Source organism: Esox lucius, chromosome 23, assembly GCF_011004845.1.
Source record: "Esox lucius isolate fEsoLuc1 chromosome 23, fEsoLuc1.pri, whole genome shotgun sequence".
NCBI lineage: Eukaryota > Metazoa > Chordata > Actinopteri > Esociformes > Esocidae > Esox > Esox lucius.
Window position 1 is genome coordinate 16054865 of NC_047591.1, and position 24227 is coordinate 16079091.

Consider the following 24227-nt stretch of genomic DNA (forward strand, 5'->3'; position numbering starts at 1 on the left):
ATGACAGTTATCAAGCGTAGCCCCCGGGACAGCAGGGGTCAATGTGGACGAGGGCAGTGGGTTGCTCCATCCACCGTCCCACCCCCGAGGGCGAGACGAGGCCATCGATCAACACCGACCGATGCCTTTCCCCGCGCTCCCAGGGGTGCCCTAGAAGAACCACTGGTTGGAGGGAAGGAGGACCAAGACAGCGCCCCAAACACCGGCACGCACACTCCTGTTTGCCAGCCAGCAGCAAGATCAGTAGACCAAATTCGCACACAAATCCCACCGACGAATGAGAAGCATCATGCTGGAACGACCGTGACCATTAAACACAAGCCCGGCACGTAACGCAAACAGGGACGCGCCGTCGCATTGGGGCGCACTGCATGAGGAAATACTGATCCATCAAAGCATGGCAAACTGTGGATGTATGAGAGAGAGTTGTTAATGTGTGTATGGAGCCACTGTGTTTAGCATGCAGCTCGATAGCAAGCCGAGACGCTCCAACAGTCGAGTTATTAAAATCAATAACAGCAATACCTATCATCAGTCTCTTTCAGGGGATCCACAGGACACACGCTCCATGCATATCCAGCTACATCTGTAATATTGCTAATATCACATATAATTCCCCTCTCTCTGGGCCAAGGGGGCAGCCCCAACGGAATTAATACAACTGGAAAAACAGGAATATCACAGAGTTATTGTGTAGGGAAATAAAGGCAACTATGGATCGGCTGTAATGGAATTGTGGTGGCGATGTAGGAACAGAAGCACTATGGACACACGGACACGCTGTTTAGAGCAGTCTGCCCTTCAGTGAGGTAACATTCATGTCGTATAAAAGCGTGTGTTGAAGGGCATCCTCTACGGGAGCAGACAGACTACACTAAAAACCTATAAATTCAGGGAAATGATTGGAGAGGGCATTAAGCCACATTCCACCCCAAAGTGACACGCACATGTCGCATACACACACACGGGCAAACACACACACACACACACACACACACACACACAACAACCAAAGCCATTCCCTGGCAGTCTCTGGGCACAGGCGTTCAGCCAACAGGAAGATGAGAAAATCAAATAGTGAGTCTTTTTTTCCCCCAATGTTTTTCATGGGACGGATCAGAATTCTGCAGCGTTCCCGAAGGATACTTTCTAGTTCACCATCGATACTGCAGACTCACCAATAACAGGAACACTTGTCACTTGTAAAGAGAGCCCCAATGCGACTGAGCAAACACACTGGAAACAGACGGCACTCAGATATTTTATTAGAACGCCCATCAGCTGTGGGCAGAGGGCAGCCACTCTACCGGAGGTCACAAACTCAACGAAACACAATCTAAATACACACAAAAGCAAAACAAACTATAAAATCCATGATACCAAATTGCGCGCATGCGTCTTTACAGTGCCAGTTGATGCTGTTTTAACAGTTCTAGACAATGCACAGGCATGTCTATTGGGTGGTGTTCACCACGCTGTACCGCAGACTTAGACTGCGGGTCTGTTATGAGACCCTTGTTGGCACGTCTTGAGGACGACTGACAAGCTGTGATTTAACGGTTTAGGCCGACAGCTCGTTACCTTCAAGACATCAACACCTCTTACCGACAATCATGCAGGCAACCTTTCATTTAAACCAAGAATAAGGCTTCAAGAAGGACAGAAACATAAAAAAAAAAGTTGATTGCTCTTGACTTAATTGTGAATAATACCACAAGGATACTATTCTTGCTCTACATTCATGGGAGATCAGACCCAAAAAACTTTGAAGAACGAGAAGTTGAGTCATTTGAGAATCGCAGATTGCTGAGAAATGTTTGCTGCCAAACATTTGCCTGAGGTCACCTGGAGATGGACAAGAATGAATAATATGATCTGATTTCAGTATTTTACACTGGCTGAATATTAACAGAAAAAATACACCTCAAAAAGCACCTCAAAATGTTGCAAAAACAATTTAGTCCCAAAATAATAATAATAATTAGGAAGTATCTCGAAAGATGACATTTCTGGCAACGTGGCGTGGCCAGGGTTACTGGGCCTTTGTGAACTCTGGAGAAACAATGATGGAAGCCAGAGACCAGGCAATTGGGGAAAACAGATTGGCCATCATCATTTGTCTGCACACTGGCTCTCCCTGTGACATGGCCAGAGCTCTGTTCACCAGACACTGTCACTCAGAAAACCATCTGCACTACTCAATCTGACAAAAAAAAGGAAAAGTGAAGGAAAGAATAAAAAAAAAAATAAAGAAACCCTGCTCGCCCTTTTTCTCGATTTGGAAACGGTTGTCAGTAGAAACAGGAGAAGATCACTGCTAGTGGTTAGAGCTGGCTGGAAAGGGAGAGGATCATTGGCGATGGAGGGGTGTGGGAAGAGTGAGGGTAAGTGATGGCAAAGCTCCTCTGTCCTTATGCTTTTCCCTAAACATGGCTCTGAATACAATGCACTGAATGGAGGGGAGGGGGGGTAACAGGACAACATGATATATCTTGACAGAAGGACTCAATTGTGTGCAAGTATTTCTCATGTCAGAAGTGGGGGGGAGACAAGTAAAAAAAAAAAAAAGGTGCACTAAGAATACACCAAGTTCATCCCTACTGCTAGCATTAAGGGCCAGGAGTTCCCGTAAAATCGGCCTCCTCCCTAGTAGAATGTGTCAGTATACTCCATACCCACCCCACCGTACCAGCACCAAACAGGGGACGTGAACTCTTCACCCCGCCAGTCAACAGCCAATTACCAGACCAGAGCTGAGCTACCTGACACACACACACAGTCCCTGAGTTGGCAGTGTGTTGCAGACAGACTCAAACCAAAACCAAAAGACAGGGAGACAGTCAAGCCTTGGACTCAACAGCCAATCAGCAAACGATCCAGAGGGCCAATCAGTGCCCTCTGGATCCACTCCCACACCAGAGTTATGGTTAAAGGTGTTCACCAGAAGTGACCCAGTCACCTATCCCGCCAGCCAGCAAGCCGGCCCGGGCAGCCTCCACTCCGTAATGCCAGGGCATTAGTACACTTCCTACGGCTGTTTTTAAGGGACCTGGGCGTTTGAGACACAGAGCTCATGATAGCAGCGTGTTAAAGTAATCTAATCACCGGCAGAGTGCAGCGTCTCCCAAATGGGATTACAGTATTTTCTGTCTCCACGCCCGCAAACCAGCTAGGCACACCTCGCTTCGCGTGTGCCCAAGAACAGGCCTTCAAAGTGTGTGTGTGTGGGGGGGGGGTGTTCAGTGCTGTTATGGGCGCATGGCTAAGAGAAATTAGCTGCAGTCAGGGAGCTTTAAGGGACAATGTGTGAAGGAGCAGAGGAGATCTCAATCGGAAAACAAACAAGGCCACCTAGCGTGCTATGTTGCACTAGACTTGGGCTCACATTCCTAAGGTACAGACGACAAGGTCTGAAGCTTGCCAGTAAGCATTTGGCTTTCTGTCAATGAAAGAACACTCACTCTATGGCGTAGCGCACTAACATTGTAGTTAGCATTCGCTATGGCAACAAGCTAAGAACACCATGCAACATCTCAGAAAACGCTAATGAGAGAAAAAAACCATCCTAGCTGTCTGCCACCCAAACACCACCTTTCCACATTCCTCCACCTTCTCAGCGTACCCCTGGCCTATATCAGCCTCTATTCCCCCTGGCTTGGCCAACATTTCTGCTGAGGTAAACCATAAACTGAAAGTTTTCAATGTGCCACCACCCATTCCCTTTGTTGCTAGCAGTGCAGCTCTGCTCTCTGTGGTTGAGGGGTGTGGGAGGTGACCTCAGAACAGGCGACATAATAACGAGATGAGGGGGGAAAGAAGGGGGAGAGGGTGACGAGAAGGGAGGAGAGCGATGAAGGAGAGATAATGTTATTTTCTATCCTCTCCCCTCCCTCCATCACCCCCAGAAGACTGTGGGATACACAGATGCTGCTAATCAGACTGCCTGGGACAGGACGTGCTCTGACTGGGGAATCAGGAGGGAGGAACGGGAGGGACTGAAAGCCAGGAGGAGAGCGAGAGGAGATAGAGAGACCGGGAGACAGTTCAAACAGGAAGAGAGAGGACGTCAACGCTCCCTCTTCGTACTTGCTCCCTCATCCTCCTCACCGGTCAGGATGTTGCACATTCATCAAATTAGTGGTGTCACGGCGGGCCTGCTTAACCTCTGTGCCATTTGTGAACCAGATGTGATGCCGGGGAATAAACAGTGTAGGAGTTGTAAAGCGTTGACTCTCGCAGTCAAGGCAGTGGCCGAGGGCGGGGGAGACAAAGGTCTTGGATGGCCCGTGGGGGGGGGGGCTACCGTTGCATCCTTCCATGCGCATGCATGTGCACCCCCAGAACACACAACCTGCCTGTCCAGATGCGGGCCCTGTCCTTTACCGTGACATTAGTTGAACTCCTGGATTAAAGCAGGATAGACAGGCATTAGCTTCCGCCCTGGCATTAGCTTAGCAACCCTGTTCAACGACGACTCCTAGCCCCGCCAGCACCAAAAAGGACAGGCAGTACACGGTGCATCGCACGGTCAAGGCCAGGCTTGAAAAATAAAAAGACACTAAAAGAAACCACCAGGGCCACCGCAAGTCTGTTGGGCCCATACGAATCCACTCAAATACCAATTGCAGCCTAATGAAACAGCGTTACCAGATTAGCCTTTAGAATGCACTGTTAATGAGTCTGCAGAGAGGCTGGGGAGGAGAGGAACAGGAGTGGATGGAAGAGATGGAGCACACAGTGGGGAGAGGATCGAGAGACAAAAGACAGATGAAGGAAGAGAGACTGGCGTGGCACATTAATGTGGTTATATTCAGAATCTGTTATTTTACACAACTGGAACAATATTTGGGAAATCATACATTCACTTGCAGAAGGTTATTACATATGTAACTACGGGTATTATAACACCTCTCTAAGGAGATTTGAGATTTTATGATACGTTTGATACCAATCAATCCCTTTGTCAATTACACATTCCAAAATAACTGAGCTGTGCAATAGCTGGGTTTATCAGGCTGGATGTAGTGCTGTTCTGGGAAACCAGCTTTAGGGCTGCAACAACTAATCGATAACACTGATAATGTCGATAATAAAAGAATTGTCGGCAACAATTGCATTATCGATTCGCTAGTTAAAACGCAGCCAAAGAAAAGAAAACAGCAAATGATGGAAAACGAGTCTGGTTTTCAGAGAGCTCTTTTAGGTTTAGCTTCAAGAAATGTGGTTTCGAACTTAGACGTCGCTCATGAATGCATGACTGATTTGCACCACCAAGTTCCTGGGGTACGTGTGGACATGGAGTTGGTTTACGGCTGAGCAACGCCTGCTAGCTAAGCGCTCCCTGAATCACTGATGGATTACGTCATGAGAATAAAACTGCAAATCCTACATTTGCACAAAAAGGTTCCCCAGTCAACCTCAATTTATTGCAATATAGTGACATTGTCCGTGTACTTGAGGATCTTCAGCTATTTTTTATGTTGCCTAATATCCGGTGCAATGTCTTAGCCTTCCATATTACCTGTATGTCTGTCTCCATATTGTATTGTAGAGATTCATTAAGCACAATTAATTCCCAAAAAATAACATAACATTTTAGCATATTTCACTTGCAAACCTCCCTAGAAGTAAACAAGCTGGCTCTACTAATTGGATGGTGTTCATGGTGTTCTTTACTATTCATAATTAATCAAAACAGTTTGTCACCATTCACACTAAAGAGTATAAAAGCTTTGTGTTCGAGGAATAATGTAAAAACAGCTGTTGTATGCACTTCATAAAAGCCTTTGTGTCATCCACGTTTTCTATTATTTCATTTCTGCAATCTCAAAGTGTTATAAAAAGAGCATAGTGCCAGGAGAGGAAAAACACTTAGAACACGTAATGTTGGAAATAATGTGTTTATTTTGTATGTTTTTAAACTAATCAAAGGAAGAATATAATAAATATCAAAATACTTAGTTGCAGCCTTAATATGTGTATACAATGTTTGACCTTTGGTATCAACTGCATATAGTTTTGGTATTGACTGATGATCAAGAATTGTGATACAAAACCTGGTACTAGTGTCACAGGAAAAATGAAATAGATGAATTTGGTTTCAAAACTGGCATTACCTGTGAAGTGGAATTTAGCTGCCGATGGAATTTTCAGCATTTACTGATTCACATCACCCCCAACCCTTTCCAGTGGAAAAGGACAGGGTATTGACAAAGTAGGATATAGCCATCAAATTGAACAGTCTCCACCCTGATAAGACCTGATGCTCTGAATACAAAATATAATACCCGGAGCTCTTTAGTCACCCACATTACATTAACAATAGATGAGCATAAATGAATGAACTCATAAAAGCTCTGCACTTGGTTAAGGCAGAATCAAATTAAATAAAAAAAAAATAATAAAAAAAACTTTATGGCAATTTCAGACAAGCTTCATCTGCCTTGGCATTTACACAAAAGACACACAATCCATAAGGCAGAATAATAAAAGACTGGGTTTCTCATTGGTGCTAATGAAGTGTTTCTGAGTTATACGGTGTTATTGGTTGGACTGACAGGTTAAGTGCTGTGGTTGCGGAGTCCTGATCGGCTCTAGGCTGTCAGCGGCTCAGACCCACAGAACTATCATCTGTGCACCTGCCATTCTCTGGGAATGACGGAGAAGCGCACAACAGATCAAGAGTGAGTGTGTGTGTGTGTGTGTGTGTGTGTGTGTGTTATTTCACACGACCCCGTGCACGTGTGAACGGACGACAACAGCGGGGTTTGGTAGAATCTCTAGCTGTCACAACAGCAGACGTATGGTGTAGTCAACCCAGAAGAATAAAGAGGGGGAGCGATGACAGTGAGCATCATCTCTGATACCTACGACAGAAGACAAAGGGGACAAATACTCCCCCCAAGCACACAGCGAAGGAAAGCCATTTGCAGGGCAATAACAGGACACCGACAAGGGGATTCCTCAGTTGACCTACAACATCATGAAGCCAGGTGGTTCTCTTCTGCCTCATATTTAATTGTACACAGCTAAACCCTGACAAAACAGGGAGAAGAGGAAAAGTAATGAGTCCCTGATAGGCACAGAGGATGATTATACAGGACGGTGTTGCTTGCATTGGTCCTGGGGCGTCTTATCTTCAACGTTCATGAACTTTAATCAGTGCCAGGATATTTTAGCCAAAAAACCCGGTTTGGCTCTGCAAAGTAACACGCAAAAAATAAATGTTTACTCTCAGGACTAAAAGATGCCGGTTGCAATTACTTCGCCGGTGGTTGTAAAAGTGGCAAAGTCGAGCCAAAACGGTTCCCAGAGATTGTGAGCTACGTCAGCGTGCCAACATTTGCCTCGTGATCAAAACGACTCGCTTTAAAAGATAGAATCTCAAAGCTAACTGAGCCATAATGGTGATTTTACTTACTAAACAATATATTACACGTCCAGCCCAAAATGGGAGGTATAGAAAAAGAAAACATTTGATAATCGTAAAACTCTAAGACTGCTTCCTAAAATATAGAAATCCTAATGCTGGTTGAGATACTTCTGACTGATCCTGTAAATGTCAACGCGCATTTTAATGCATTTAAGTACATTAATATTTCTACTGTGGAGAAATACAGAACTCACCAACGCTGACACTAATGGGTTAATGCAAAACATTGTCAATGCTTAGCTAGCTCGAGCCGCTCAACCGAACCCAAACTTAACGAGCTAGTAGATCACTGGTTTGGCGGTGAAAAACATTAACGCTCAGCCATGCATTCAACATGAACTATTTCTCAATAAAAAAAAAACGTAACTCCATGAATACAAACAAATGTGTATTATATTAACGTACTGTGCTAAGCCTTAGTCATCTTCCGTCATCAACGCTACAATTTGTTCTCTTTTTAATTGTTCATGCGTTACTGTACAGTCGTTCTCCTGTGCCATGAGAGTTCAGCTTCACAAATATTACAACAAACCTTTTCACTGAATTCTTCAACGTTTTTGTTCGTACGCGACTTCCTCCTCGGCTATCTTTCAAAATGTTTTTTGCTGCGTCTCGGGTAGACCTAACTAATCGACCTAAGTGACCTTCGTTGCCAACATAGATTTTTATAGATTACTTGTTGCAGCCTCTACCTCTTGACCCATACCAAAAACCTGATTAAAAGTATTATACCACATAATTGTGGAAGGAAAACGCATTGGAGTCATGTCAAATTTCATGAATCAGTTATTTTGTGTTAAGCTCAGTATTTTTTTATCAAAGTATTCTATAAGGTCTCATGGCCCTGTACAATCTATCATGCAGTGTCCTCATCTCCGTCTGCCTACTGCTACAGTCTCCCAGAGAAGAGACATAATATGTTTCATGGAATCCTCTCTTAAGGCCTACAAACCGTCTTACATAAACCATTCAGCTGGGAGGCAGATCAGTGCTTGTGTGAGTGAGAAAGAGAGACAGAGAGTGTGTGTGAGAGTGTGTGTGTGTGTGTGTGTGTGTGTGTGTGTGTGAGAGAGAGAGAGAGAGAATGAGATAGCTGTGTGTATGCAGAAAGATGTGTGTGTACATGTATGTGTGTGTGTGTGAGAGGCATGAGATGACACACGGCCTGTCGTCAGCAGCCCCCCCCCCACTCCCCCTCTCTCTGAGGTTCTGTCTGTTCCTGTGGTTGAAGGTAGGAACGAAAGGAGGGAGCACACAACCCACAGCCATGGGCTTTCACTATGAGCTCTTCATACAGGGGAAAGACAGAGGAGAGCAGGAGTGGGCACAGCTCCAAAACAGCATAGCAGGGAGGCCAGGACACAGAGCACCAATCTTGCATGAGGACGATGGAAGAGGTGGAAGACGGACAGGGAGGCAGGGAGAGAGGCAAAGAGACCGAGAAACAGAGGGAGAGAGAAAAAAAGAGAGAGAGAATACACACCGAGAGGGAGAGAGAGAGAGTGTGCAAACAATTTCATGCTAGACATTTGGATACACAAAACTATCAGGTTGTTCTCCCTTGATGAAGGAAGTATATTTTGACAGGGTGGTTTATTTACACTGCTCTTCTCTCCCTGGTTTCATCCAATATTTAAGCATTCTCTGTATCATACAATCCAGGAAATGCATCTCTGGGCAGTTGTGTGTTTAATCTGAAGGAAACCCATTTCTCCAGATACAAACAAGAGCTGGGACTGAGCCTGTGTTGGACTGAGCCTGTGTTGGACTGAGCCTGTGTTGGACTGAGCCTGTGTTGGACTGAGCCTGTGACTGATGTGTCAGGCACGGACATCGAAGTAGCGCATACCCACGCACATCTACCAAACACTACTGACACACACACCGTCTACAGACACAAACACCTAGAGGCCATTGATTATGACATGCCATCTACTGAAAGACACACCCACGCCCTCTACTGACACACAACATCCACCAATACAAACACAGACAGTACCTACAGACCCATCCCACACACATCACAGGATCCCTACGGAATAGGCTAGCCATGCCCATTTTAATCCCTATAAGCTCTGGAAAAAAATGCAACCATATGACAAGGAATTTGAAATATGGGGCTAAATCTGTGTGCGCTAGTAGTATCAAACTCTCTACAAACCCACCACGAAAGCAGTGCTTCCCAACATCTCCAGTCTTCCTGCATTTGCTTCCCACTACATTCTGGCTTAGGTAGAGATTCGGTGACATGCGGCCATAAGTACATCAAATTAGTATGTTTTATTATCAGATCTAACGTTTTTATATGCCTGTATTTAATTCACCTTCATTTACAGCCTCTCTTTCCACCATAACGTCCATCATACAGTGGAGTCATCCACCCTATTTTCCTTTCTTAGACAATGAAAAAGCTAATGCATGTTGAAAACCCCGTTACACGGCAGACTTCGTAGGAACGAGGATGCTGAGAACTTCATCAGGGACCATCTCTCCATCCCCAGAGGTGTCTTAACGCAGTGAGAGAGTGAGTGCATAAGAGAAAAGGCCAGAACGTGAGCGAGACGGACGGGGATGTGGGGGGGTCAGGGGCCTCATCATGTTATTGACTGTAATTTAGAAAATGCTAGCCACTGCTTTTTCCTTTCACCACCGCTACCTGGTCAGCGGACCCAGTCACACCCCAATCGCACTGCTACAGAAAAACACATTTGAGAAAGGTTACAGCCCTCTGGTTTGAAGGGAATTTACTGGCCTTCTCTGCCTCCTCCATTAGGCTCCTTGCTTGTGGACAGACTTACTGGACTAACTGATCACCAGCCAAACACTGCAATCTGATTAGCTAAAACCAGTAATGACAATACATGTCGGAGCAGGTTTCTAACTGAAATATTGCAATACATTCTCTACTATAAAACCGCTTGACTGTCCAGTGATCTGCAGCATCAAGGCCAGCAGGCACATCTACATGTGACGATCTCTGGTTCTGACAGGTAAAAAAATATGACTTTACAGTTCAATAACCTATTACAGACAAATATTTACCTGACCAGCAATAGGCTAAAGTTTCATTGATCATTTTCAGATGGGACGCTGGATCATTTTCAGATGGGACGCTGGATCATTTTCAGATGGGACGCTGGATCATTTTCAGATGGGACGCTGGATCATTTTCAGATGGGACGCTGGATCATTTTCAGATGGGACGCTGGATCATTTTCAGATGGGACGCTGGATCATTTTCAGATGGGACGCTGGATCATTTTCAGATGGGACGCTGGATCATTTTCAGATGGGACGCTGGATCATTTTCAGATGGGACGTTGTAGTCTGGAGGTGGCTACAGGCTACGTCTAAAAACAGCTGGAACATGGTATTGCCAAAATTACAAGTAAAGAGACCATGTTGCAGGTGCTATAATAGAGACCCTGTGTGGTTATATTACAGGTGATATAGTAGAGACCATGTGTAGTTATATTACAGGTGATATAGTAGAGACCATGTGTAGTTATATTACAGGTCCACAAACCAAATCCTCGGTCTTCAAAAAGGGAAAAGTGGAATGGAGACGTATTTGAGGGTAACCGACCGCAGTTTTTCAGAGATGAGATTGAGCACACACACACACATGACCCTAGGCATCCATGACCACCAGATATGTGGAGACGAAGTAAAAGAACACACAGTTGTAAAGGCACATACACTTCTAGACAGACAGACCGATCCCCCGGTATAAAAACTCCCTGAAAAACCTCTCGACAAACAACATCTATCTCTGTGATACACTCCATTACAGCACCCTATGGCATTGTGCCCAAAGCCTTTTTGCCTGATTTCCTGCCAAGTAGACTGGGAGCAGATTGTTCATTTGAATGGTAGTAAGGGCTTCCATCCGCCCAATGAGAAGGAATAGAGAATTCCATGGGACTCTGGTCAAAAGTAGTGCACTAACTAGTTTATTCTAACTACAGTATGCCGTTGGGGACGAGCCCATGTTTCTACCTGCAGGAGAAGGGAAGTCACCCGCTGCACACACGTCTCTATAGACTAGCTATCGTCTTGAGCGTCTTCAAATCATCAGGTGATTTTCAATAAACTCAGTCGGACCCCGTCGACCTCAGAGCCATTTAAAACCACAGTTAGAATCCAACTGTCCCAGCAGCCCAAAGAAGAGAGGCCTCCATCGACCTCAACGCCTCATTTGTTAAGGTCTACCAGAAGTACATGAGGAACGCACATTTTCAGTGGGACGCCACTGTTGTTTTGGAGCATTGCATCATAAGAAAGCCGCAAAAAGCGTATGTTTAAACAGCTTGGTGGAAATCAGCTAATTGCTGACTGTTGCAAACATACCCAGTTGACACATTAATACATGACGCTGTAGGTGTGATCGACTTGTGAGGCAACATTCAAACAGAAATTCAATGGTGTCTTGACAGGGTGTAGACACAGTAAAACTCTCCACGCGGCGCATTTGTGGCTTCCGCCGCAGCAATTTAGCTTTCAGAGCTCACGTTGAATGAGTTTCTCTTCAAAACATGTCAGTGGAAAATAATGTTAGCCAAGCAGAGACCGAGCTTAAAACAGTTTGACAATTTTATTCCGTCAACTCCTACTAGTCTTCCGTTAGCACAGTTGTTCTGACATCAGGAATGCACACAGCTAGCCAGAAAACTAAGAGAGAGACCAAGAGATAGGCAGGAAAGTTTCATTTTGGCCAGCCCCATACAATGACTGGGGAGGAATGGGAGAGGAAGGCAGAGAATCCACAGAAGCCCCCCGCCAATCCTCTGCTTCCAAGCAGCTAGAGGTCGGGGAGATTTAAGACCTCTCACACTGGTTCATTACCATGTCTTTACCCAACCAGCTGAGAAGGAAGCCCTCTCTCTATACAGCCAAGCTGTTGGCAAGGCGACATGGGTCTGAGATAATGAACGTGCATACCACAATGTCCCCCGAATATAAATGGAGCCTCAACCACCAAAGAATCTCAAAGGAGACTCATCCAACAACGAATCGCAATGGAGACTCATCCAACAACGAATCGCAATGGAGACTCATCCAACAACGAATCGCAATGGAGACTCATCCAACAACGAATCGCAATGGAGACTCATCCAACAACGAATCGCAATGGAGACTCATCCAACAACGAATCGCAATGGAGACTCATCCAACAACGAATCGCAATGGAGACTCATCCACCAATTAATTTGCACATAGTACTTAAATGACCGGATGAGAGGCTGGATGTGCCCCACAGAACAACAACAAACACTTTCACTAATTGCATCACAAAATTTCTAAAAGGTCACATAAAAAAGAACAAAATGTCTTCAGAGTAAGAGCATCAAGTCTAAACATTGTTAGGCTACGCTGCACGACTGACCTTCAAGTCTCACAACCCCAAATGCTACATCTCAGACATGCAACGAGCCAAAAACACAAAAACCTGACGATTACTTTTAGACTCATATCGAAATATTCAATTTGGGTAACTTCAATAGTCTTTTTGTACAATCGTGTCTTCCGGGCAATTCAGAAGGCTTTAAACAGGCGATGGTGCTGATCACTGGGTACGGTACTTTAAGCCCGCTTTCTTCCGCTTCCAGCTAACATGAGGCTAGCTAATCCGCTAGCTCTGGCGGAGCTACAAACATACCACAGACATAATGAAGGTCATTAGTCTACACACAATGGCCATTATGAAAGCCACTGCCTCACACAGGGGGATGTGGGGGAAGAAAAGGAGGAAAAGAGAGGAGAGAAGGACAGGAGGAGATGGGGGGGTGGATAGAGAGGGCTTTAGTGTGGAACTGAGGATTCACACAGACTGAATCTGCACGCCCCAATACCATGACTATCATTCTCTCTTGCACACACACAGGAAGCCAAGACAGAGAGACAGCCGCAAACATTTTTGGGTGAGATGACAGTGATGTGAAGGGTCAATGTCAGCTGGGGTCATTTGACTAGACGTTCAGCATGATAATCTGAAACGCACATTAAACACGGCCCAGGTGGAGTTTGGAATAATGTCATCTAGTGTATTTAATCTACATTAGATTGCCATATGCTGGTGATGCCGGCAGGTAAGTCTCAGAAAAACATGATGAAAAAGAGAGAAAGAGTTAGAGGGATGGAGCGAGAAAGGACAGGGTGTCCACTGTACCAGGAACAATTGTGTGCTATTGCACTTGTGTGTGTGTGTGGGTGTGTGATCGAAAAATGATAAATGGTCAAATCCCCACACCACGCATAAAGCTCTCCTGCTTGGACAGCACCAGTGGTGTGTGTATAATCTGCCCTAGAATTCATTCCAGAAAATTTGAAATTAAAACGAGAAAGGAAGTGTTCGACTCCTGTCCCCTGTCAGTCAGTGTGAGTGTGTGCGCGCGCGTGTGCGTGCTCGTTCGTTCCTGTCTGGGGGCTAGAGATGTATTTTCCACCAATCCTCTGGTTAGTAATAAAACAAGCGAAGGGCTGAGAACTGAAAGTCTGGTATGTGTGTGTGTGTGTGTGTGTGTGTGTGCACGCCTGCGTGTGCGTGCAGGACAGCGTTCCCAGCAGATAGCTGGCCAATGGGCTGGAGAGACTGTTCAGGCCAGTTAACTGGGGACGAGGCTGAGGAGAGCAGATGAGAGTGAGAGCAGACTGGGGCCTCCCTAGACAATGCAGAGGTGGGGGAAAGGACACATGCGCACATGTCAGATGTAACGTGCACACACTCACTCACACACGCGCGCGCGCGCGCAGAAGTGCTAAAGGCTATACCATTTCCCTATGACGATGACAAATCCCCGAAATAGAAGCAAGCACACACATATGGAACAGACACACTTGGAGCGCGTGAGCGCGCACACACACACACACACACACACACACACACACACACACACACACACACACACACACACACACACACACACACACACACACACACACACACACACACACACACACCCTACAGTCTCAGACTGCATTTAAACGGACTGCACACAAATCCACATTTCTGGCAATGGATGTGCAATGCCATTCATTAGGTCTATCACTGTGCTTCCGTGGACAGTATATAATCAGATTAGTATTAGGGAAAAGGGATATACTGCAGGACATGTCATTGGTCATCTCATCTGTTGACCTATATGAGACTGGCCGAATTCCAGATTCACCAGCTCTCGCCCCAGGGCCTGTGCCCACCACACACACACACAGACAGAGACACACAGACACAGACAGAGACACAGAGACACAGACACAGACACAGAGACACAGACACAGAGACACAGACACAGAGACACAGACACAGAGACACAGACACAGAGACACAGACACACAGACACAGACACACAGACACAGACACAGACAGAGACACAGACACACAGACACACAGACACACAGAGACACAGAGACACAGAGACACACAGACACAGAGACACAGAGACACAGAGACACAGAGACACAGAGACACAGAGACACAGAGACACACAGACACACAGACACACAGACACACAGACACACAGACACAGACAGAGACACACAGACAGAGACACAGAGACAGAGACACAGAGACACACAGAGACACACAGACACAGACACAGAGACACACAGACACAGACACAGAGACACACAGACACAGACAGAGACACACAGACACAGACAGAGACACACAGACACAGACAGAGACACACAGACACAGACACACACAGACACAGACACACACAGACACAGAGACACACAGACATAGAGACACACAGACATAGAGACACACAGACATAGAGACACACAGACACAGAGACACAGACAGAGACACACAGGCACAGAAAGAGACACACAGACACAGACAGACACACAGGCAGAGAGAGTCAGAGAGACACACAGACACAGACACAGACAGAGACACAGACACAGACAGACACAGACAGAGACACAGACAGACAGAGACACAGACAGACAGAGACACAGACAGACACAGAGACACAGACAGACACAGAGACACAGACAGACACAGAGACACAGACAGAGACAGAGACACAGACACAGACACGCAGAAGTCTGGGTGTGCCACGCAGAGCTGGTGGGGGAGGGGGGGGTGGAGGGACAGAAGTGAATCTTGGGATCTGAAGTGTTTTGCTGTCCAACCCTTCCCACCTCCTCATTCAAGTATTCAGGGGCCAATCAGAACTCAGCCAGACTCCACCCACCCCACCGCATCGGAGAAACAATAAAAATGGCATGACAACATACAGCATTGCGCTTCAACCTGATATCCAGAACGACTGACCTACTTAATCAGTAGCATACATTTAGTTGTAAATTAGCTAAAAGCTGTGGATGACTAGAGGGACAAACCAAAAATGGTGGGATTCCCAATCAACACGCTGACCCTAAACATGGGGGCCATGGGTTCTTCAGGTACTACAGAGTGTTAAAATCCCATCCCAAACACACAGACTATGGCACACACTGACTGGTGGCATGACAGACAAGGGTGGAATCATGGGAAACCAGCCCATTTGAGGCAATGCAATTAACAAATCATCCATTTTAGTTGTTGAGCGTCATCCGGGACAGTCAGTCAAATGCAGGGTCACTGATCCATGAAATGATTCAACTCAACTCACTGCTTCAGATGGGCTCTGACTAAGCTCCTGCATATTATTTCTCCAGCTCAAGCCATGATAACGGACGGTCCCTTCACATAGCAGGACGATACTACAACCTGGTGTATAAAGCTGTGTGTGTGTGTGTGTGTGTGTGTGTGAGACGCTCCATATTCCCTGATAATTGAAATCCCAACAGTAGAGAGCAGTGAATATTTTATTTCTTTCTCTAAATAAGGAAAATTACGATAGTCTTTAGGGGGTTTCCCCAGATTGTCTGGTTCACTGAAGCATGTCCACAATCAACAATTCCAGTGTACTGTGAAGTGAGGTAGAAAATGCGCTTGTGTGTGTCTCTCTGTCTGTCTATCTATCTTCCTGTCTGTCTGTGAGTGCCTGTCTGTCTATCTATCTTCCTGTCTGTCGGTGAGCGCCTGTCTGTCGGTGAGCGCCTGTCTGTCGGTGAGCGCCTGTCTGTCGGTGAGCGCCTGTCTGTCGGTGAGCGCCTGTCTGTCGGTGAGCGCCTGTCTGTCGGTGAGCGCCTGTCTGTCGGTGAGCGCCTGTCTGTCGGTGAGCGCCTGTCTGTCGGTGAGCGCCTGTCTGTCGGTGAGCGCCTGTCTGTCGGTGAGCGCCTGTCTGTCGGTGAGCGCCTGTCTGTCGGTGAGCGCCTGTCTGGCAAGCTGTGAGGGCCTGCCTGTGAGTGCCTGCCAGTCTGCGATGTAGGGATGAGTTGTATGATTCTTGCTGCAGCTCCTAAGCTCATTTGAACAAGCCCTCCTACACGTGTTGACCTTTCCAGTCTTTCCCCCCATATACCCTAAAGCAAATGGCAGGCTAGACAAGCCCGTTTACCATGCTGTAATCAGGAGACACGTTACAGGTAGAGACAAGGGGATTATTAAATACATCATTAAGCCAAAACCAAAAAAAGCAAACAGGGAAAAACAATTCAATATAACATTAAAAGTGTAAAATGGCAAGTGTCCTTCTGTGAGGGGAATCAGCTGTACAGACATCAGCCAGCAGCCTTAAGCGGGCCCACCAGGGGTCATCAGGAGGGGCCCACCATCTGACCAATCACTATTCATTCTCACATCCATATGGGTTTGTCCCAAAGGAGACCAAAACAGAAGAGTAAGAGAAAAAGGGTCTGGGTGAGAGAGGGAAACCAGAGAGAAGGGGGCAGAGGGTGAGCAGAGAACTGAGGGGGCAGATGTTATCTCTGTTCCTGAGAAACTGAACAGTGAGAGTAGGCTGGGGGAGGGGGGGGTGGGGGTGAGAGAGATAGATTGAGGGTAAAATCATTCTTTAAAAAAATCTGTGTAATTTCAGAGACACTTCTCACCAGCCTCTCATTCCAGTCTCTGTCTCAGCCAAGTCCAACTCCTGCCAGCCACCCTGTGACAGTCCTCACAAAGTCCCAGGGCCCACAGCGCCCACACACACACGCCAGGACACAGGGAGAAAATAAGCAAGCATGGGACAGAGAGAGAGAGAGAGAGAGAGAGAGAGAGAGAAAGAGAGAGAGACCGAGTGTAAGAGAGAGAAAGCAAGAGAATAGAATAGCAGGGATAAGCGAGAGTGAACCAGAGAGGGAGGATGTGTTAATGCACAAAAACGCCGCATCAATCCAATGCACCGCGCTCTGCTTGGGATGCGTCAGCATCTCCGCTGAAGGACAAAAGAGAAAGGGAGCGCAACAGAACGGGCGCGTGAACACGAGGGAGAGAGCGTTTCAAGTGCCCCGAGAAGCCTCGCCACGCCAGCGCGACACGGGGGGGAAACGGGCTGGAAGAAGCACAACGGTGGGATTTACGGCGGAGCGGCAGAGGTTAAAACCTTGTTGCCGTGGGGACACACTGCCGTCTTCTCTCTGGGCGCCCTGGGCAGCGCTTTATTCCCCCATAAGCCAGCGAGACAGGAGAGGAGAGCAGCAGAGGCAAACACAGTTGAGAGGCTTTGCGCCACCACATACTAAAAGGACGGAGAGCTTTGAGTTTGGCCACTACCTCAGGACGCTGCAGGGGTTGAGAGAGAGAGAAAAGGAGAGAGAGAGAAAGACAGAGCGATACACGGAGGGAGAGAGGAAGACAGGGTGAGAGGGGGGAGAGAGAGAGAGAGAGAGAGAGAGAGAGAGCACAAGAGAGTGGAGAGAGATTCTGCAGCTACAACGGACCTCTTTTCCTCGTCTACGCGCCTGTAACGTCACGCCAGTGCCGCGCTCGCCGGCCGCTTACCTCTCTCTCGCTCGGTTCTCCCATTCCGCGGCGCGAGGGGGAAAAGACCGAGGAACGACGCCGGTAAAACAGGAACGGAAAACTAGAAAGAACGGAGCCATGGAGGGAGACAGTTCTTCAGCCTCTTTTCACTTCGCTGCTATCGCCGCCTGCGGCTGAATCTGCTTTACAACACCACCCCCCCCCCACACACACACCCAACGACACCCGCTCGCCCTCTCCACCCCACCCCCCCCTCGGAAGAAATTGACGGATTATTGGGAAGTGCGCGGGAGGCAGGCTGCAGCTGCGCCTGTGTCTGTGAGGCGCTAGAGAGAGTGTGCGCGCGTGCGTGTGCATCTGCTGTTCGAGGCATGTGCGAGTCCGTTGCTGCGCTGGAGCGCGGTGCTAGTTAAAAGGAGAAATAGGCGAATGACCGCAGTCTGTGTGGTGGAGCCTTTTCAACCCCACCGAGTGCTCCAGAAAAACCAGGCGGACAACAAAGCGACACCCAGAATGCGATAGAAGGGGGCGGACAAACTGACTAACCACCGAAACAGAGAGCTGACGGTAAGGGGAGGGGGGGGTCTGTTTTGGCTTTTTCAATCGCACCCCCTGCCCTCACACAGAAGGGGAAGAACACTCAAAAGGACTGTGGAATTTGTATTATTTTTCCTCTTTAAACCTGCCTTGGGTTGTCAGAGTACCAGAGCGTGTGTCGGTGTGCACGCGTTTGTGCTATGGAGACGTGGAGAAGGCGTTTGGCAGAGGCATCGAGCGGAGGTTTCCAAGGACAAGCAGGAGAAGAGCAGTTGAGGGCGAGCAAAAGCGAGCGTGTACTGCTTTGGGAGCCTGACTGGATTCTTACCCCTGTCTAAAAGATAAGCTTTGAAGGGCCTTCACATCTTCCCCTTCTTTGGATGATCTTCACTTGTGTGGAATTATACAAAGGGGCCATTTTGGCAAATAGTCTTCACCTGGTTTGCTTCTGACAGAGCAGAGAGAAAATGTTTATTTTCCGGTTCCTGGGATATATAGTGATTTAAACACTCCAGCTGGTTTGCGATTGGAAAAAAAAGAAAGAGACAAAAAAAATCATAAAGGACCTGTAAAAAAAAAAAAAAAAAAAAAAAGATTGAGGTAGGTGTCTAGTGTTTCCAACCATATTTACATCATCTTTCTCTCCATCTTTCTATGAAATATTAGCTACAATTTTCTATCCTGTCCTTATCAGACAGTCCCCTCATCCACCCTCCCATTCTACAGCTCTGTCCATGGAAAAGAGTGCCAGAGTCTTGCTTAATCCTGGGTAGGGCCAGCCCCTCTCCCTGTCACTCAAGAACCAACCCTCTCCCCTCCCCCCCTCTTTAAAACCCTCAAACCACCCCAGACACCCTTTCCGCCACCATCCCAGTCAGCCAACCGGATCCACCGACCAACCCTCCAGCTTCCTCCCCCATTTCCCACCAACCTCCCCCCGCCCCCCCCCCCCCCCCCCCCCCCCGGACGATGCTGAATTATGAACGTGCCACATCATGAGTCTCCTGGGGCGGGTAGCTGTGCGTCGAGCCAGGAAAGCCGCCCTGCTCTGTCTAGTGTTTCTGATGGCGCGAGCGTGGAGCAGCGCCTCCCTGGCGTTGGCGGGGGCGGCGGCACCGGGCCCTCAGGGCTGCCCGCTGGAGTGCTCGTGCAGTAGTCAGCTGAGCAAGGTGGTGTGCACCCGGCGTGGCCTCAGTCGGGTGCCACCGGGGATACCCGGCAACACACGCCACCTCAACCTGATGGAGAACGTCATCGAGGCGGTGCAGGCCGACTCCTTCAGGCACCTGCATCACCTGGAGGTTCTCCAGCTGGGCCGCAACGCAATCCGGCAGATCGAGGTGGGCGCTTTCAACGGCCTCACAAGCCTGAACACGCTGGAGCTATTTGACAATCGGCTAACGGTGGTACCCAGTGGCGCCTTCGAATACTTGTCAAAACTACGGGAATTATGGCTGAGGAACAATCCCATTGAGAGCATCCCGTCATACGCTTTCAACCGGGTGCCCTCGCTGATGCGCCTGGACTTGGGTGAGCTGCGCAAGCTGGAGTACATCTCCGACGGCGCCTTCGAGGGCCTGCACAACCTCAAGTACCTCAACCTGGGCATGTGCAACATCCGGGGGGAGATGCCCAACCTGAGTCCTTTGCTGGGTCTAGAGGAGCTGGAGATCTCGGAGAACCTTTTCTCCGAGATCAAACCGGGCTCCTTCCGGGGACTGCGCTCGCTCAAGAAGCTGTGGGTGATGAACTCACAGATTGGGACAATCGAGCGCAACGCCTTCGACGACCTGAGCTCGCTGGTGGAACTGAACCTGGCCCACAACAACCTGAGCACCCTGCCGCACGACCTATTCGCCCCACTCAGGTACCTGGTGGAACTGCATCTACACCACAACCCCTGGAACTGTGGCTGCGAAGCCCTGTGGCTGGCGCGCTGGCTGCGGGAGTACATCCCCACAAACTCCACTTGCTGTGGCCGATGCCACGCGCCGGCCCACATGCGGGGGCGCCAGCTAGTGGAGGTGGACCGGGGGGAGACGGGCGTGCTCCAGTGCTCCGCCCCCTTCATAGGCGACGCGCCGCGAGACCTGAACATTTCGGCCGAGCGCGTTGCGGAGCTCCGTTGCCAGACTGCGCCGATGTCCTCTGTGCGGTGGCTGCTGCCCAACGGGACTGTCCTGACGCACGCGTCGGGGCACCCACGGATCTCCGTGCACAACGACGGAACGCTCAACTTCTCCAACGTCTTGGCAGCTGACACCGGCACCTACACATGCATGGTGTCTAACGCTGCCGGCAACTCGAACGCCTCGGCCTACCTCAACGTGAGCGCGGCCGAGCTAAACACATCCAACCTCAGCTACTTCACCACAGTGACCGTGGAGGTCTTTGGCCCGACCACGGAGATGCCCAAGCCTAAGACCACGACGACCGCCCCGAATGCTTCTGGCGGGAGAGGAGAAGGAGGGGGGGCGGGAGGAGGGGCGGGGGGCGCTGGCACCACTACCACCACCGCCTCGCCCTCCGTGTTTCAGCCCGTCTTCATCTCTACACCCACCGTGCTTCTACAGAGCACCGACGGCAAGCCCGGCGCCCGACCATCAGCCGTACCCGCTTCCAAAGCCGTCACGGTCAAGCCATCCAACACCGGCACCAGCTTGGACGAGGTGATGAAGACCACTAAGATCATCATCGGCTGCTTCGTGGCCGTCACACTGCTGGCCGCCGTCATGCTCATTGCCTTTTATAAACTGAGGAAGCGCCACCAGCAGAGAAGCACGGTGGCAGCCGCCCGCACAGTGGAAATCATCCAGGTGGACGAGGAGGACCTGCCGCCGCCAGCATCAGCCGCCAACGACATCCGTGAACACACGCTGCCCGAGATACGAGACCACAACAGCATCCACAAACTGGATTATATCAGCCACAAAACAGACTATGGCTTCCACAAGCCCAAAGCAGAATACAAGGCCGACTACACAATCCACAAACCCAAACCGGACTACATTATTCACAAGCCCAAAGCTGAGTACACCACCTATAAACCCACCACAGACTACCCAACACACAAATCCACACCAGACTTCAGCCTTCATAGACAAAAGGCTGATTATAGCCCATTCAGACCTGAATATAGTACTCACAAGCAGCCTAAAGCAGATTATAGCCCATTCAAACATGACTACAGTACCCACCCGAGAACACCTAAAGTAGAATATAGCCCCTTCAAACCAGATTATGGTACACATCCAAAACCCAAACCAGACTACAGCCCATTCAAACATGATTACAGCACTCACCCACGACCTAAACCAGAATACAGTCCCTACAAACCCGACTACAGCACTCAGCCCAAATCCAAACCGGAATACAGCACCCACAAACCCAAACCAGACAACAGTCAATACAAACCCAAATCAGAATACACCCCGAAGGGTGTCCCAGACTACACCATCTTCAAGTCAGACTACAACAGCCCCCACAAACCGGATTACAGCATCTTCAAATCAGACTACAACAGCCCCCACAAACAGGACTACGCAAACCAGAAAACTAAAATGGATTACAGCCCCCACAAAGCGGACTACACCAGCCCCCACAAAGCGGACTACACTAGTCCACACAAGGTGGACTACAGCACCCTTAAGCCCAAATACAACACGTACAAGCCAGCGGGACACGGGGCTAAATGGACAGAGAACAACATTGGCAACTCTCTCCCTCGAACCTTGCCCAGCACCGTCTCAAACCTCCCAGAGCCCTTTGCCATAAAAACTCACACCAAGGAAAAGGTGCAGGAGACTCAGATTTAACGCCACCCCCCTCTCACAAGCCCACCTCCCCAGCCCCCTCCCAACTCCGTGCCCCATAGACCCCCACCCCCTAACTACATGCAATAGAATGCACAACGAAGGAAAAAAGGACAGGAACTTTCTTTTGTACAGAGTGCAAAAACTTAAAGACTGATTATTTCTTGATGTACATGCTTATAAATAAATCTATATATGAAAAATTGAAACTACCATGGGCTGGTGATAGAGAAGCATATTATATTAAAAATAAATAAATTGAAACTATTTTCTAACTTGTAACTATTTAAAAAGACGAGTTGTTTAAGATGCTGTCTTGACTTTGAGAAATGAGGGTGGTCTTGTTTTAAAAGGGGCATTCTGTGATTTTTAAAACCAATGCTACAGAGAATGCAGTGGAAGAAAAAAACAAAAAAAAAAACAACATTTATACCTGAAAGACTTTCTTTAAGAAAAAAAAAAAAAAAAAACATTCAAACAAAGGTCAGTGTTCAATCTTTACAGGTTTATCTTGTAAAAGCACCATGAATTTGTACTGTGCCAAATGTTATAAATGCAATAAAAAAAGGATTTTTGGAAGAAAAAAAAAAAGAAAAAGAAACAGAGAGAGACGTTTTTCCTCCCTCTTTCCTCCTGGCGTACTGTTGCGAAGAGCCAAATGCTTTAGATACTGCAGTAAGACTCTGCAGCTATACTTTAACCATGCGTGTGCTGGGTGACTCACGCAGACTGAATCGTGGCACAGTGCTCGCTGCTGCATACAAAGTGTTAAGACAAGCATGTGTGTCAAAGCAGAGGAAGCAAAGCTATGTTTAGCAATGCATAACATTAGTCAACGACAAGGTAATTAATCAAGGTGTCGCCCATTTCAAAGGGTGAACCAGATGTGTCCTGTTTTCATTAAGTTCTACAAATGTGCCAGGATCAAACAAAAAGCTTTCTAAGGGCTCCTAGCTATTATTTATATATATACAAACACACACTAAGTACTTGAAGTGGTGTCCAGTAATACGCCTGATATTGCACTGCAGTAATATTCTCGAATGACTGTACGCGTGTGTCAGAATATGAAGGGTGGGATATTGAATTGAGGTGATTTTCTATACTGCTGATATGAAGTCTTTAGTGGTGCTCTGCACTACAAGGCTCAGGCAGGAATGAGCCAAACCCTGATGACATTTCATGTGATGTGTGAGAAAAAAGGTCCTATTCACGCTTGGCCCCAAAAATCTCTTCCTCATTTCTCTTTTCATTGAATTCCCCAGCTGTGGTAGCTTCATCTATCAGCAGGGGTTTTATTATGACAAATGCTACGGGTCTGGTTGTTAACTGTACATTCTTCATCTTCAACAGTATCCCTCTTCATCTTAATATAGCCCTCTCCTGGCTCCCCCGCTCGCCCTAATCAAGAACGATGTCATGTACACAAGGTTATTAGCGTCTGTGGATGGCTCTAAAAATGCTTTATATATTATTCTGTTTTAACTGTCAGTTTAAGGAGTTACACGTACAGAACAGAGGCCTCTGATGCTTTACCTAGATGCACGCTGGCTTTCAGCGGGACGCTGGAGACTTAAACGAGCGCCAGGGCCTGCCGGCACCACGGCTTATTGAAATGCAAGAAAAA

The 24227-nt window shown here is 47.9% G+C and overlaps 2 protein-coding genes across 2 annotated transcripts in view; one reads left to right on the forward strand and one right to left on the reverse strand.

The window, feature by feature from the left end:
- The window catches only part of snd1 (staphylococcal nuclease and tudor domain containing 1), a 182970-nt gene that overhangs the window by 70837 nt on the left and 87906 nt on the right, over positions 1–24227 (reverse strand). The gene's annotated exons all lie outside the window — the stretch shown is intronic.
- On the forward strand, positions 19780–23033 carry lrrc4.1 (leucine rich repeat containing 4.1). The gene has a single exon (XM_010887369.5). It carries the CDS (start codon positions 19784–19786, stop codon positions 22601–22603), a length of 2820 nt encoding a protein of 939 aa, XP_010885671.2. The 5' UTR covers positions 19780–19783; the 3' UTR covers positions 22604–23033.

Coding starts and splice junctions, on each gene's coding strand:
- lrrc4.1 (XM_010887369.5), top strand. CDS start 19,784: ATGAGTCTCCTGGGGCGGGTAGCTGTGCGTCGAGCCAGGAAAGCCGCC.